Genomic DNA, 16,629 nt, shown 5'->3' on the forward strand with positions numbered 1-16,629 from the left:
ATCCCTGACCATTGATTGGGAGTTGAGAGCCCTCCATCTGCCGGGTCACAACTTCCTCATACCTGGGACAATGCTGTTATACAAATCTATGGTGCAATCACACTTGGGATACTGTGTGCTGTTCTCGTCACCTCACCTATAAAAAAAAGAGACATTGCAGAGCAGGAAAGGGTTTAGAAAGGGCAAACTAAATGGCACAACAAAGATGGCACAACTTCCCTATGACTAAAGGTTACGACATTTGGGCCTTTTAGGAATTTTCATAGTTGGGGGAAAACAACTAAGGAGGGAACGTGACAGAGGTGCATATATTTATTATGCAGTACACAGATTGTTGTGGGACGCGGGTGGCGCTGTGGGATAAACAACAGAACCTAGCACTTGCCGATCAGAAGGTCGACAGTTTGACGGGGTGAGCTCCCATTGCTTGGTCCCTGCTCCTGCCAACCTAGCAGTTCGAAAGCACGTCGATATAAATAGGTACCGCTCCAGCGGGAAGGAAAACAGCATTTCCATGTGCTGCTTTGGTTTGCCAGAAGCGGCTTAGTCATGCTGGATACATGACCCGGAAGCTGTACGCCGGCTCCCTCGGCCAATAAAGCGAGATGAGCGCCGCAACCCCAGAGTCGGCCACAACTGGACCTAATGATCAGGGGTCCCTTTACTTTACCTTTACACGGGTTATTGGGGGGTGGGTAGTACCTCTGGTGAGGGTCATGCTGTGCTCCTTCTGAGGTAGTTTATCCACCTTTGGTCCTCCCTTATCCACCCTACACTCTGCCCTCACCTGTGGCTCCTATTATTATTACTATTATTATTATTATAAAATTTTATTTATACCCCACCCTCCCCAACCAAGACTGGGCTCAGGGTGGCTAACACCGGTATAAAAACAATTGACTGAAATACAACTTTAAAACAAGATTAAAATAGAACATTAAAATACAGCCTCATTTCAGTAGGAACGCAAATCAAAAACGTTTTGGGGGATGAAAATGTCAAGTCTTCACAAAGGCCAACTATCCAGACTGGTCCAATGTGGGCCAGAAAAAAGCCAGGGAAGTCCCCAAAATTCCATCACAGGAATTCCATCACAGAAGGAAAAAGGAAGACGGGGAGGGGAGGGGATAAATTTGATTCCACCTAGAAGCTGTCAGGAGGTGACAGCAGCCACACCCAAGGAATGGCTTCGACTGGCCGGCTAAACCAAGTGAGGGTAGCTGATGGGTCTTATAAGCCCTTGGTGAGTTAGGGACTTGCCCTGCATGAGAAGACAGGCTCTGGTGGATTGAGCAGACAAGACCAATAGTGGTCAAGAAGAAGGTTTCAGTATGTGCTATAGAGGGAAGTGAGGGGCAGAACTCTGATTCTATACCTTCGCTGCCTTGCGGGGCATCTTTGAAGAAGATAAAGCCGAAGTAAACCCTGCACAAATCCAGAGGGGAGTTCCTAAGACGGCTGGATGACACCTTGTATTCCTCCTTCCAGCAACTCCTGCAGCCAAGCTGGTACCAAATGTATCACTCTGCTTTCCTTTGGACCACATCGGCGAAGCCGAGAGTGGGGGTCTTGTCGTCTGGGCAGCCCAGGACCTCCATACACACCGACCAGGGAGGTCACCTCGGTTGCTGCTAACACATTGGCTCAACTTCACCCCCAGAGGCACACTCCATTGTCTCTCTAGACATGCCAACGACACGGGTGTGGGGAGAAAGTAGACAGAGGAAAGAGCCAGCGCAGCATAACGGTTAAGCGTGTTGGGATGGGGACCTGGGAGGGTAATAATGATGATAATAATAATAATAATAATAATAATAATAATAATAATAATAATAATTATACCCCGCCCATCTGGCTGGGTTTCCCCAGCCACTCTGGGTGGCTTCCAACAGAACACTAAAATACAATAACCTATTAAACAAACATTAAAAGCTTCCCTAAACAGGGCTGCCTTCAGATGTCTTCTAAAAGTTTGGTAGTTATTTTTCTCTTTGACATCTGGTGGGAGGGCGTTCCACAGGGCGGGCGCCACTACCGAGAAGGCCCTCTGCCTGGTTCCCTGTAACTTGACTTCTCGTAGCGAGGGAACCACCAGAAGGCCCTCGGCACTTGACCTCACTGTCCGGGCAGAACAATGGAGGTGGAGACGCTCCTTCAGGTATACTGGACCAAGACCGTTTAGGGCTTTAAAGGTCAGCACCAACACTTTGAATTGTGCTTGGAAATGTACTCGGAAACGGGCAAGGGTTCGAATCCTTGCTCGGCCACGAAGCTCCTTGGGTCAGCCTCTTAGCCCAATCTACCTCACAGGGTTGTTGTGAGGGTGAAATGGGTAGGAGGAGAAGCACGTAGACAACGCCGCCTTGACAGCCTTTGAAGAGAAAGGCGGCATATAAGTACAATAAATAAACATTCTACTCCAGTCCTTTCTCATCAGACCAGAATCTGGGTCCAGCCTTTTGGAGATGCAATAGGGATAATGCTTCTCTAAAACATCTGTTTTTTCATTGTCCTATATTGAAAGATTTTTGGCAGAGGGTAGCTGAAACCATCCGCAGAACCATACGGAACAACCTCACATTTACAGAGGTTGAATATATTGAATTATATACCCAGCCCATGGAACCTTACAAAAGATGAGTGGAATCTCCACGCAAAAAGCAAAAAGACTAATCCTGATGAATTGGAAAAATAAAAATGCGGCTCCCTTCCACATCCTATCACACCATGGACGAATTTGGAATCCATTGTTACAAATACTGTAATAGGTTAAGATCTGGTGAAGTACAATAACAATCTTGTACAGTATAGTTTCGGGGAAGCCCCTTTATTTTTCCTTCTACACGGGTTCTGTTTCTCTTTTTATTCCTCTCTTTTATTTACGTCTCACAATGTTTAGTGCACGTAGAATTATGTACTTTTTGAACTTCCAATAAATATGTTTTTATTTTTATTTATTTTAAAGAACCTGTGACGCCAGCCACTGAGAATCGAGGATGGAAGAATACTGTTTCTCTCCGCCGGCGCCTGCTTGCCCGGCCCGGCCTTGGGCTTCATTTTGGGCGGGAGGGCGGCCTCTTGCTCCGCTTGCCGAGCCGCGAGGGCGGAGCCAAGAGGGCGCAGCACCTGCGCAACAGAAAACTCCACGCGGCTCACTCTTCCAGGCGGGCAACGTCGGCCAGCTGGAGCTCTCGCCTGCTGCGCGCAACTCAGGTAGCCGCGGGGGATTCCGTGTCCGAGGCGGCAGCTCTTTTTTGGGCCGCGGGCCCTTTAAATCTCTCCTGCTTCGGTGGGCGAAGACTTTCGTTTTCTGTCGTTGCTGCCCCCCCCCCCCCCCGCATCGATCTCACCTCCTCTTCTTAAAGGAGAACAACGCTCGGCCGCCGCTGCGTCACGGAGACGGACCTTTCCCGGGAGGACCGGCCTGACTTGAAGGTGGGAGGAAAAGGAATCCACGTGGGCAAGGATGCCCTGGGGGGGGGGTGAAGTGGGGCGAAAGGCGGGGAGGGAAGAGCCTGGCTTTGAGTGGCATCTGTTTTTTGGGGGGGGGCGGTTGTGCTGACGCGTCCCCTGCCTCTTATGGGGGCTACTCTTTTTTACGAGGATGGGCGTGGAAAAGTAGAGCCAACTCCCAGGAGGTCCCCTCGCTTCCGCCCCTATAAAATATTTGAGGGGACATTCCCCCCCCCCCAAAGTTATGGGGAACTTATGTGCCATGTTATGTGATCGATTATGCAGGGAGGGGCTTACCTGACTTTTAAACACTCCCTCGCCCCCCCAAAAAAATTATATTCAGGTTAGCATCCCGGAGCGCAATGCAGTTCAGCAGGGATGCTAACCTGAATATAATTGGGGGGGGGCGAGGGGGTGTTAATTACACGTGCATTATCGTCTTTATTCATAGGGTTGCCAGTTTAAACAAAATGCTCCTTTTCACAATAATATTCCATTTTTAAAAATGGATCTGGAAGGTAGCCCGTTATGGTTCCTTAGAGTCAGACGTCTGTCACAGCTCTGTTTCTGTGGATGTGTCTTGCTGGCCCTGGGCCTTTTTTCTCCAGCCTCTCAGAAGCGTTTATCCTTCAGCATTTTGTGCAAAGATAGTTTCCTAAATCCGAGTGAGAACCTCTGGCGACTTCTGGGTGCTTTAGCAGCTTTTCGTGGAGCTTCCTAGGAGACCTTTGTATGTGGGGATTGTTCTCAAAAGCCTGCGATGTTATTATATCCATCTATCTACTTCTGTATTGCACAGGATGGATTTACGTATAAGCTAAACAAGCTATAGCTTAGGGCCCCACTCTCTTGGGGGCCCCCAAAAAAAATTAAAGGAAAAAACCCCTGGATGTACATTTCCAAAATATAAGTTAAGAATAAATAAAATAAAACCTACATACAGCAACAGTGTTTTGTGTTGTGTAGGCTCCTATTTGTTATGTGCAAATGGCTTTAGATACCTATTAGGTCCATAAATTACCATATAGCATATATTCAACACAGAAAACAGCGACAATTTGTTGTTGACAAAGGACAGCTGGACATATAAAGGGCCCCATTACCTTCAGTAGCTTAGGGCCCATCAAACCTAAATCCGGCTCCGGGTGCACATATAAAAAGTAGTAGTCTGATTACTTTTCACCTAGTTTTTTTTTATTCATTTTCTAGGAAAGGTTATCTCTTGAGAATATTTATTGCAGGGGAAGGTGTTGGTCCCACTATCAGCTTGCTGATTTCCCTTTTAATAGACTGCTTTTTACAGCAGCCTGACATGCAGCAAGTAGTGATAAAGCGATGGAAAAACATTAACCTGTGTTAACTTACGTATTTCAGGCTGTTAGGACACAGCCAGAACCAATACAAGAGTAAAATAAAATAAAGTATGTAAGGGAAATGTCATGCTAACCAGGTCTCGCCAGGACAAGCGGGCAAATTCAGAATGAGCCTCAAGTTGCATTCTCTCGTTTCCTTGCTAATAATTAGATTTTGTTTTCATCCAGCCGAGTAAGTAAATAATAACTGATCATACCATGTATTCTGTATGCATTTTATGAAAACTTTAAATTAAGGTCGGCATTTTTAGCTGGTCTCCGAGAAGCCATTTTGCTACCTTAGGGGTGTTTTCCTGCCTCTCTTGGCTGATGTGGAATTAAATGGCTACAACACAACCTGTACGTTTTAGAACCGCAAATATAAGGAGCGAAACGGGTCTCCAATATTGCAAGTAGGAAGCCTATTGATGATTAGCATAAAGGAAACTAGGAACATGTAGAGCAAAGCTGAAATAATGCAGGGCACTGTAATTATATACATATTTTCATAGAAGTAAATTCCTTCGGGCTTGATGGCACTCACTTCTGAGTAAGCATGGGTTGGGCTGCACGTACAGTACCTCTTAATTAATAAGAATCTATTAAGAGAGAGGGACGCGGGTGGCGCTGTGGCTTAAACCACAGAGCCTAGGACTTGCCGATCAGAAGGTCGGCTGTTTGAATCCTCGCGATGGGGTGAGCTCCCGTTGCTTGGTCCCTGCTCCTACCAACCTAGCAGTTCGAAAGCACACCAGTGCAAGTAGATAGATAGGTACCGTTCCGGCGGGAAGGTAAACGGTGTTTCCGTGCGCTGCTCTGGTTCACCAGAAGCGGCTTAGTCATGCTGGCCACATGACCCAGAAGCTGTACGCCGGCTCCCTCGGCCAATAAAGCGAGATGGGCGCCGCAACCCCAGAGTCGATCACGACTGGACCTAATGGTCAGGGGTACCTTTACCTTTATTAAGAGAGAGGTAAATACTGTGCAGTGGAAGTGAAGTAAAGACTTTGGTTGGTTCAATAATGTTTAAAATGTTGAAAGCGAGCTTACACTTTCTTATCTCAGTTAATAATCCAACCACAGCATTCTGCACTAGCTGTGCATCTTCAAAGGCAGCCCAATACCTTGCAGTAGTCTAACTTGGAGTATCAGAGCATAGACAACTGAGGCCAGACTGTCCCTGTGGCAACTGAATTTCCAGCTGATGGGCAGCTCTAGAACTTGTGTTGTCTGGTGCAAATCCTGTCTGACTTTTCCTGTTGTATGTAGGTATTGGGAAGATGCTGCTGTCCAAACCCAGCAGGAATGGCTTCTGCATCCTTCATAGAACACACTGGTAAGGAGCATGGACTATTTACATCCACTCTGTGTTTCTTGTGAAAGGACATTTTGATTTTTAACTTGCTATCCAAGGTGGACATCTTTCCTTTCTGTTTTGATCTCATAAAATCCTGACATGGACTCAAAAAGCTGCTGCCTGTGGGGTTTTTGGCAAATGAGTCAGGCCAAAAAATTGCGAAAGTAAATAAAAAACAATACTGTTTTTATTGGAACAATTGGCAAATAGAGGGCAAGCTCCTAAGCGCATAGGGCTCTTCTCTAGGGTAAGGAAGGCTTAGAGACAATATAGCAGGAAAAGCTCTAGTGTGGAAAGTTGTTGAGTTTCTTAGGAAAGAAAATGCCAGGGCTGACATCCCTTCTTCAGATTGTTTCTTGGTCCCAAAGAAAAGCAGAGAGGGGTGAAAGGGGAAAGCAAGTTTCCAACACACACAGGGAGAAAAGGCTTCTGTAATAAAAAAATGCTGCTGTAATGGGGGTTGGGGTTGCTTGTGCGTAAGGCGCAAACTGCTCCAAGCTGAGTAGTTTGGATAAAATCTTCCCCTGGCTGGACAGCCTGTACTCCGTGGCTGTCTCAATCCCTGGCAGAATCCGTCAGTGGGTGTTTCCTGAACTTCTTCCAACATAAAAGTTCTTTGACACCAAGTCTCCGCCTACTTTCCCTGCGCGGAAGCTTTCTGCGCAGAGTGGGTGTCCCAAGCGGAGGTCCTGTGCTCTCCCCGCTGGTCCCGCTGGAACTGTCCCGGAGCCCTCCCTCCGAAGCTCCCTCAGCCTCCTCTTTCTCCCTGGCGTCACGTCTATTTCCTTCCCCAGCGGAAGCTCTCCCTCTCTCCTTGCTGGTTCCCTCTCCAGCGTCATTGGGGAGCCTTACCTTCACCCTTGGCTCCGATGGCAATTCCCTGACAGCTGTATTTTTACTAATAAAAGGTAAGGCCTTTTTGCTATTCCTCCCTCTCTAGCTCTACTCTATAATTTCCACTCACATTGGCAATTTAAACCCCGCATCCAGTCACATCCTACCAAGTCTCTTCCTTTCTACAAGGCAGTATTGCTTCTGTGGCCTAAAAGGAAGCAAAAACACCTTGCGAAAAGACCTTACCTGAACTTTCCTAAAGAGCCTTTCCAGAGTATTTGTTTTGGCTCCTTACCCAGTTGTATATGGCCTCTAATCTTATCTCCAAGTGCATCACTTCCCTTTCAATGTGACTTCTGCTTCTCTGATCCTAGGCAAAGGATCTAGGTAGGGAGACTCCTTTTATTAGGTTTATAATTCCCTCTACCTTGCCTTGAGTGGAGGCAGGAGTTAAAGATTAATCACCGGTTGGCCTGAGTGGAAATAGGCTACCTCTGCTCTTGGTGTCTAGAAATCCCAGCAAAAAAATGTAATTATCTCAGTCTCACAGGGTGGGGGGTTATTTTTTTTGGGGGGGTTAAGTCTGTGAATTCAAAATGTGGGATGATATTCAACTAAATAGTTGTGCTAGCGCATGGATTAGCTGCAGCACAATGGGATTTCTACCTTCTCCCCACTCTGCCCCCCCAGCGCCATCACCTTCTTGGAGACCAGCCATCACCAAACCTGCTACAAAGGGTTAGGGGGAACCCCCAGATCAGATTTAGGGGGTGTGCAGAAGAAGAAGAGGTGAAGAATGTTCCAAATTCTTCTTCTGGACAGAACGTTTTGCTTAGCACAACGTTGAGAACAACCCTTGGGATTTATTTCTATTTTGAAAAATGTTTAGGCTGCTTAGTTATAAAATTTCCTAGGTTGTACACACAATATTATCAGTAAAACACATGTAGAATCAGAATATAGATTCTTATAGAATATAGAATCAGAAAAACTGCTTGAAGCAAAAAAACACATAGATAAATGATATGTCTGGGTAGGCTTGCTGTAATGAAAAAATCAGCAGGCATCTAAAACACGGTGGCGAGGGTACCTGCCTAATGAATTGCTGGGGGGGGGGGGGTAAAGGAGGCGAATTTGGGAAGTATATGAATGTTGCAGTTTCTGTGAGGGTAGCAGCTGAGGACAATGATCAGGTAGCTTTGCGGGGTGCTGATAATCTCCCCCACAGGAATCGCCATCCTGTTCTGATTCTTTTAAGAGAAGCGGCAGGCCTGTTTTTATAAACGATTACCATAAGGCTCTAGAAAGCTTCCTTATTTTATATGTCAGGTCTGGAATTTGCCAAATAACACGCTGCATGTTGCAATTGCAGGGACACACTTTTTTTAAAAAAGAGAGAAAAAGAGAAAGGCACCTTTGCCAAGGAGTTAAGAATGGCAGCCTGGAAGCAGAACAAACTGCACTCATTTTCCTTTCCGCTTTGGCAAACATTTCCTAGGTTACTGGCCCACAGTCTTTCTTTAGGGAAGTTTAGGAAAGTTTTTATTGTTTGATCTTTTATTGTGTTTTTAATATCCTGTTGGAAGCCGCCCAGAGTGGCTGGAGAGGCCCGGCCGGATGGGCGGGTCATAAGTAATTAATCATCATCATTATCATCATCATCATCATCATCTTTGTTAAGTTCCCTCCCTGTGTGTGAAGTGGGGAATATTGCATTTGTCAGGCAAGGTTGCTCTTAAGGGAAGGTACAGATTCCTTTGATTATGTTGTTGGGATCCTGGAAGACAGACCCTGTGCTGCCATAGCAAATTATCTCTTTTACTCCTCTGTCCTGCTCTGCAACTTATTTCTGCATCTTCTTCCCGTTTCCTTTTCCTGTATGTCTCTTAAGCCTGCAGGTAATGACACTGCATAAAACTACAGAATCATAGAACAGTGTTGTTTAACATGTCCGAAGTATATGCTGTAGATATCTTCTCTTTTAAGCTTTTGGCCTGCTTTGGTTACAGGTCGCGAGAGATGCCCTGGAGGCTCCACCCTCCAGCCTGCATGGCTTGGACAACCTCCCGCAACCATGGCACTTGGAATGATGCTGGCAGCACAAGGCGCAGGGTCATGGTAGCAGCAGGGGCCGGGCTGGGCCTAGGCACCATCTTGGCTTATGGAGATCACCGTCGGCGGGTGAGTGGGGCCGCTTGGGGAAGTGGGATGTGTAGTGGGCGTTGGAAAATTCCATTCCATTAGTTGCAGACATCAAACTGTTACATGTCACGTGTCTGTTTACATACCAGCACAGCTTGCTGGGAACTTCCGTTGCGTGTATAGCTTTTGCTATTTCCCTGTCTCTCAGAGAAGACAAAGAGAGAGACGACATGTTTCTTTGTCCTGATTTATGATTAATAAATCCGTAGTTGTAGTATGCTTCTACAAGCCTCACACCTATTCTGTGTGCGCAGTTCGCTCGGGGTCGCTGATATATGTAGGAGCAGAGGCTGATGGGTCTTCGCAGCGGGATGGCTGGAAGGAGACGACCCAGCTGGGGCTAGCTAGCTTGCCTTGCGACCCTCTGCATGTCGACAGTGGGATGTGAAGAAAAGAAGAGCTAAATGTTGAGAGCTGGGCTGTTGTACAAAAAAAGGTCTTGGCACTGTGTCTGAACTTAAATTTGCAAGCAGCAAGGTGGGAGATGATAAACATAAGACTGCACCCCCACTTGCAACTCCCAGCTTCAGGTTGAGCGCTTTCGGGTTGCGCTCCACAGAGACCTAAAAGTAACGGAACGTGTTACTTCTGGGTTTCGCCGCTCGCGCATGAGCAGACGATCGAAATGACGTCATGCACGGAAGCGGTGAATCACAGCATGCGCAGACGCGGGATGCATTCGCTTCAGGATACGAATGGGGCTCTGGAACAGATCCCATTCGTATCCAGAGGGTACCATTGTAGTCCATTTATCCTCCATTAATTTATCTCATCCTCTTTGAAAGTCAAGGAAGTTAGTGTCCATCACTAGGCCTTATGAAAACAAACTCCTGGATATAGCAATGTCTGAGTGTCTCACCAGACCCAGGAGGGGTAGTTAAAGGCCTAACAAATAGAGACGCCTTCCGAGAAACGTGGACCCCTTTCTTTAACAATGTTAATGACCAAAATCAAGACCTTCTTATACCAACTGCTCTATATTCTCAGTGGAGGGGCTACGTTAAGTAATATGCTTGAATGTGTAAGTGTTTGTCTAGAGACAAAAGACACGCACCCTTAGATGTACAGTGGTACCTCAGGTTAAGAACTTAATTCGTTCTGGAGGTCTGTTCTTAACCTGAAACTGTTCTTAACCTGAAGCACCACTTTAGCTAATGGGGCCTCCTGCTGCCGCTCGGCCGCCGCTGCACAATTTCTGTTGTCATCCTGAAGCAAAGTTCTTAACCCGAGGTAACCCGAGGTAATATTTCTGGGTTAGCGGAGTCGGTAACCTGAAGCATATGTAACCCGAGGTACCACTGTACTGCTGTTTCCTGGTGATTGTGTTTGTATTTGTTTAAAAACCAGTTAAAAATTGCTTAAGAAAAGGAAACAAACTCCATAGTTCAACTGTGGTTTGACAGGCTTCTCGTGTAAATAAGTGAGGCTCTTTGATCACGGCAGAAGAGTGCTAAGCACTGCAAAGAGCCCCTTGTTTCTCCTTTCTTAATGGCTTTCCCCTCTTGCTTCCTTACAGGCAGCTGAGCCTGAGACTCCAGCGCCTGCAGCTGGACCCCCATTTCCGGTCTTTACCCGGAAGGAGGTAGCTCACCACAACAGCGAAGCGAGTCGGGTGTGGGTGACCTACGGCAGCGACGTTTTTGACATCACAGACTTCGTAGAGGTGCATCCTGGAGGCAAAAGTAAGATCCTCCTGGCAGCAGGGGGCGCTCTGGAACCGTTCTGGGCCCTCTACGCCATGCACAAGCAGGAACACGTGCTGGAGATCCTCCGCGGGTACAAAGTGGGGGAGCTGAGCCCCGAGGAGCCTCCGCAGCCGAGCCCGGGAGACCCATATGCTGAGGATCCCCAGCGGCACCCCGCCCTGCGGATCAACACCTTGAAGCCCTTCAATGCAGAGACCCCCCCGGAGCTGATTGCCGAGAACTACCTGACTCCCAACGCGCTCTTCTTCAAGCGCAACCACTTCCCCGTGCCCGTGGTGGACCCCGCCACCTACCGGCTGCAAGTACAGAGTTCCGGCGGGCGGACGATGTCCCTATCCCTGCAAGAGCTGAAGAGGAGATTCCCCAAGCACGAGGTGACCGCCACCCTGCAGTGCGCCGGCAATCGCCGGGCCGAGATGAACGCGATCAAGAACACCAACCGGCTGGGCTGGGGCGTTGGGGCCATAAGTAACGCGCGCTGGGGTGGGGCCCTGCTTCGGGATGTCCTGGCGGAAGCCGGGTACAAACCCGGCGACAAGGGGCACGTCTGTTTTGAGGGACTGGACAAGGATCAGAGCGGCACCGTTTACGGAGCCTCCATCCCTTTCAAGAAGGCCATGAGTCCCGACGGGGACGTCCTCTTGGCTTATGAGATGAACGGGGAGGAGCTGCCCCGGGACAACGGCTTCCCCCTCCGAGTCATTGCGCCGGGGATAGTCGGCGCTCGTAATGTCAAGTGGCTGGCCCGGATCACGGTGGGCCCGGAAGAAAGCCAGAGCCACTGGCAGCAGAAGGACTACAAAGGATTCTCCCCTTCCGTGACGTGGGACAACGTGGAGTTCTCCAGCGCCCCTGCCATCCAAGATATGCCCGTGCAGTCGGCAATCACCGAGCCAGGCCCGGGAGCCTGCGTCTGCCCCGGGGAGCTCACGGTGAAGGGCTACGCTTGGAGCGGAGGGGGGCGAAGGGTGATCCGCGTCGATGTTTCGCTGGATGGTGGGAAGAGCTGGCACGTGGCCACGCTCACCGGGAAGGAGCAGCTGCCTGGTCGAGCCTGGGCGTGGCAGCTGTGGCAGCTGGACGCCTGCGTGCCCGAAGGCACCAAAGAGCTGGACATTGTCTGCAAGGCTGTGGATGCCAGCTATAACGACCAGCCCAACACAGTGGCGCCCATCTGGAACATTTTGGGAGTGCTCAACAGTGCGTGGCATCGGGTCCACATCAGCGTGGGCGAGGAGTAAGAGGCTGAGTTGTGCCTCGTTGCCTGAAAGAAACAAAGGGTCTTAGATTGCGGTTCTGCTCCTTCTTTCTTCCAAGAGTACGTTTGCCTACACCCTCTTGGAGAAAAGATTTAGCATTTGTTGTCACTCTGTAGCTGCCGCCGAGCTACAGCTTCCATCATTCCTGACCATCGACTTTGCTGGCTGGGACTGAAAGGAGTTGTAGCCCATCGACAGCTGGATGTCACCACCTTGGAAAGCCCCGTTCAAGATGAAGGCCCTTTTACTACGTCTTCTCTAATCTCTCTGTCTTTTAAGGAAGCCCTTCTGCTGCCCTTTAGAATTCCTTGTGCGTTTGTTTCTCGAGAGGCAAACGCGCACAACCTTCGCTGAGTTGCCTTTGTTATCTCCTGCGCTCTGCTCCTCCTCAGGATTGCTTTCTCGTGGTTCTTGCCGCCATTACAAGAGCTGTTCCTTCATTCCCCGCCCCTGCTCAGAAGACACGGTCGTGGGTGACCAGATGAAAAAGGAGGACAGAAATCTCGACTCTTTCGAAGAGGCGATTTCATCAGCTGTTTACCCGTTACAGGAGTCCTTTGCATCCGGCAATCTAGCACAGTTTTCTATCTGTAAGGAAAGGGGTCTGACAATCGCTTTTGTGAAACACTTAACTCTCCTGCCCTGGCAGGACTAAAAACACAGAGAGAATGGCTACTCTGCTTGCACATAAGAATGAGATTGGGAATAAAGGTAGTTTGCTCACATATGGGAATCCAGGTTTAGGAAAACAGCGTACAAAACAGAGGCATTGTGTGTTTGTGTGTATACCGAAACTAAATTTGAATGCTTTGGGTTACCTACAACAGTAGTTGTAGGTCAGATTGCACCTAGTCATATGGGGAGCTTAGATTTGTGTGTGTCCAAGGAATTGTCTTTCCCTAGGGGCATTTCTCTTCTACCATGAACACTTTGTGCCTTCTCTATATGTGTGTGTGTGTTTGTGTGTTGGTGTGGTGTTTTTTTTTGGGGGGGGGAGGTGTTAGCCATGAAGCATTAAAATAACATCACAAACTTGCAGGAAAACAGTCATAGGTAAAACAGTGTAACATTTAGTTTAATCAAAACAAAAAAAATTCCTTCCAGTAGCACCTTAAAGACCAACTAAGTCAGTTCTTGGTATGAGCTTTCGTGTGCATGCACACTTCTTCAGATATACTGGTTGATGGACTTCCATTTCATGCGGCTCAATGTGGTGCCTTCCATAGTTCCAGTTACAGATAGGTAGCCGTGTTGGTCTGCCATAGTCAAAACAAAAAAAATTCCTTCCAGTAGCACCTTAAAGACCAACTAAGTCAGTTCTTGGTATGAGCTTTCGTGTGCATGCACACTTCTTCAGATACACAATTAAACTAAATTAAATTTAGTTTAATTTCAGGACTTTTTTTTTTAACACCCACTTTTTGGAAAAGAAAAAAAAGCCCTGGGAAAACATTAAAGCTTTTTTAACCTGCTGCCCAAAATATTGTAATGTAGTCAGGGCACCGCCAAGAAGCATCAGTGCTTTTGAACTGTCTGGAAATGCACTGGGAGCCAGTGCTGTGCATTTTAGTGTGTACCACCACCGCCATTGCTGATCCTTCCCATCAGATCAGGACATCGTAGCTGCACCTCTTTTCTTTTTGCAGCCTGCGCCTGTTCAGGGCACTGCCAGCACCTGCCACACACAAAAGTAGGTGTACACAATAAGTGCCTGGAGAGATTTTTCCACTGTGGATTTGTGAGTTTACGTGACACTCACTGTACTCTTGGTACCCCAGCATTTTGTGCCAGTTCTTGCACTGACGTTTCAGGGTGGGGATGGAAAACTTCGCTATGGATGGATTTGGGTGAGTCTCCGACCTGCCCTCCCCAAGTATCTGAAGTGGTAATTGGAGGACGGATTTGGAGAGCTTTGGGGAAATTAATCACATTCCAGACTGGAAACTCTGCCTACTAGCTTGTAAGCATTCCCCCCCCCCCCCTTTACAACACTTGCCAAGCTTCAAGAATTTGGTTTAGAGGGGTTAGGAAAAGCTCTCATCACACTATAAAAGACTCTATTCAGGGTTTTTGTCCTTGTTTTAATTTGCTGCTTCCCTCTGCTGGCCATGGTGGAAAATGTATTCATCTCATGCGTTTTTTTCTACTTTGCCTAGAGTTTCCATGATGACCTTTTTGAGGCAGTGTACAAAAATGCTAAGGGATTCCTTCACCTCCTCCCTTCCACTAGTGCTGTAGGATTGCATATGGGGTGGGGCAGGCAAGAGGATTTAATGGGTTGAATCCTGTCCAGGTGCCTTCATCTCACTGTATGGCTCCAGGAGATTCTCTTCCATAGCTCCACGTCCTGTTAACTCTTTAACAAGGCAAGACAATGGGGTGGTTGATTTGGAACTACAACATGATTCAAATGGTGCTGGGTTACAGCCAGAAAATCAGGATATGCATGTACACCAGGGATCTCCCATGTTGCTGGTTTTCAACTCCCATCATCCCTCACCATTGGCCAAGCTGACAGGGGCTGATGGGAGTTGGAGTTCAGCCAAATCTGGAGGACCACAGGTTCTCCATCCCTGGCACTGTGCACAAAGCACTTCCTGGGTAAGTCCCAGTCAGCCCAAGAGAGGAGGGTGACACCTGTTGGTTTGGAAGGCAAATTGGCTATTCAAGACTGCAAGGAGCTGGTGAGGGCCTGTTCTGTCACCCCCGCTTGTGGTACAGGTAAAGGGACCCCTGACCATTAGGTCCAGTCGTGGCCGACTCTGGGGTTGCGGCGCTCATCTCGCTTTATTGGCTGAGGGAGCTGGCATACAGCTTCCGGGTCATGTGGCCAGCATGACAAAGGCGTTTCTGGCGAACCAGAGCAGCGCACGGAAACGCCGTTTACCTTCCCGCCGGAGTGGTACCTATTTATCTACTTGCACTTTTGATGTGCTTTTGAACTGCTAGGTTGGCAGGAGCAGGGACTGAGCAACGGGAGCTCAACCCGTTGTGGGGATTCGAACCGCCAACCTTCTGATCGGCAAGTCCTAGGCTCTGTGGTTTAACCCACAGCACCACCCGCATCCCTCCCGCTTGTGGTAACAAACTTCAAAGTGGGGGGGGGGGTGAGGAGCCTTATCAGGATCTGCCTCACAAGCCAAATTTGACAGGTGGGGCTGACCAAATGCCAAATCGCCTGACATCACAAACGACATTTCGGGGCTTTGAAGTCTGGAGTCGGCTTCAAAGCACCTCACTGGCAGCTAGGCACTGCTAAAGCGAAGATTTACCACTTGGCTGCCTCTGAGGTTATTTGAAGTCCCAACATGGGGACTTCAAAGCGTAACCAAACTGAGTAGGATTTAACTCTCCCCTCCGCAGGGGTTAAATCCTGCTCAGTTTGGCAGGATTCAATGCAAACGCCTTCTTGATTCGGGAAGGGATTTGCATTTAAACCATTGCTAAGCAAAGGGAAATGCCTGCACTTTTAGCAGGGGTTTCCCTCCTTAGTGCACACAGAAAACATTAGCGACAAGAGAGCCAATGGGAACTCGTCACAGGCTGCCTATAGTCAAGTTGAAGTTTATATGTTACAACAGTTGGCTTGCAACCTCTCCCTAGCCTTGCTGTTCTGCTTTATCCCAAATTTATCAGGTGACGTTTTCCACCCACTTAAGAGCAAGACTTGAGAACTCTGAGCTGTCAGGCATAAGATGGAAAGCAAGCCCGAGCAGTCTGTTTGAAAAATGGTCATCAACAGGCTGGTTTCCTAGAGCAGGTGTCCTAGAGCAGGTGTAAAGTGTGTTCTGAGTAGGTGGAGGAACCTCTCTGACTTTTGCGTGGCTGGAATGTAGCCCAGTGTTTCCCAAACTTGGCTCTCCAGCTGTTTGTGGACTACAGTTCCCATCATCCATGACCTGCTAGTTAGAGATGATGGGAGTTGTAGTCCAACAACTGCGGGAGACTCAAGTTTAGGAAACCCTGATGCAGCCTACTGTACAAAAGTAAGAGCTACATCCAATGATCTGCCCAGATTTGCCTCTGGCCCACCCCACCACTGGCAAGCACCCCTCCCCTCAAAGGCTGTACACAAGGGAACATGCCCTTAAGCTGAAAAAGCTTCCCCTTTTGCATGGGGAAGGAATGAGTAGTTCTTAAAATCAGATACCTTTTAATATCTCCACACGGCACAGGGGAAACTATAATATTTTTTTACTGTGTAATGGCTCCTTCTTTGTCCTCATTTGAAAGCTGATGAGTGTGATAAAATATTGCATTTGTTCTGTTAATTTTACATAGGGTAAGAATCTATATTTTCTAGTAGTCCTTAATAAACGCTCTGGATTTTATCTCTCTTCTTTTTGTTTCCACCTGTGTTGTGTACATCTCTTCTTCCTTGCTTGTAAGGTTATATGCAGGTCCATCTCTTGCTCTGCTTTTGAACTTCATTCAGACATAAAAGCCCGGGATAAATTAACAATGCT

The 16,629-nt window shown here is 48.0% G+C and overlaps 1 protein-coding gene across 1 annotated transcript; it reads left to right on the top strand.

Moving 5' to 3' along the window:
- The first annotated feature begins 3,106 nt into the window (after window positions 1–3,106).
- On the top strand, window positions 3,107–16,494 carry SUOX (sulfite oxidase). The gene is made up of 5 exons (XM_083727598.1): window positions 3,107–3,435; window positions 6,075–6,141; window positions 9,006–9,177; window positions 10,715–13,236; window positions 13,549–16,494. Exons 2-4 carry the CDS (start codon window positions 6,086–6,088, stop codon window positions 12,143–12,145), a joined length of 1,659 nt encoding a protein of 552 aa, XP_083583724.1. The 5' UTR covers window positions 3,107–3,435; window positions 6,075–6,085; the 3' UTR covers window positions 12,146–13,236; window positions 13,549–16,494.
- The last annotated feature ends 135 nt before the right edge of the window (window positions 16,495–16,629 follow it).

The sequence above is a fragment of the Podarcis gaigeae genome (assembly GCF_964106915.1).
Source record: "Podarcis gaigeae genome assembly, chromosome: 2".
In the NCBI taxonomy this organism is placed as follows: Eukaryota; Metazoa; Chordata; class Lepidosauria; order Squamata; family Lacertidae; genus Podarcis; species Podarcis gaigeae.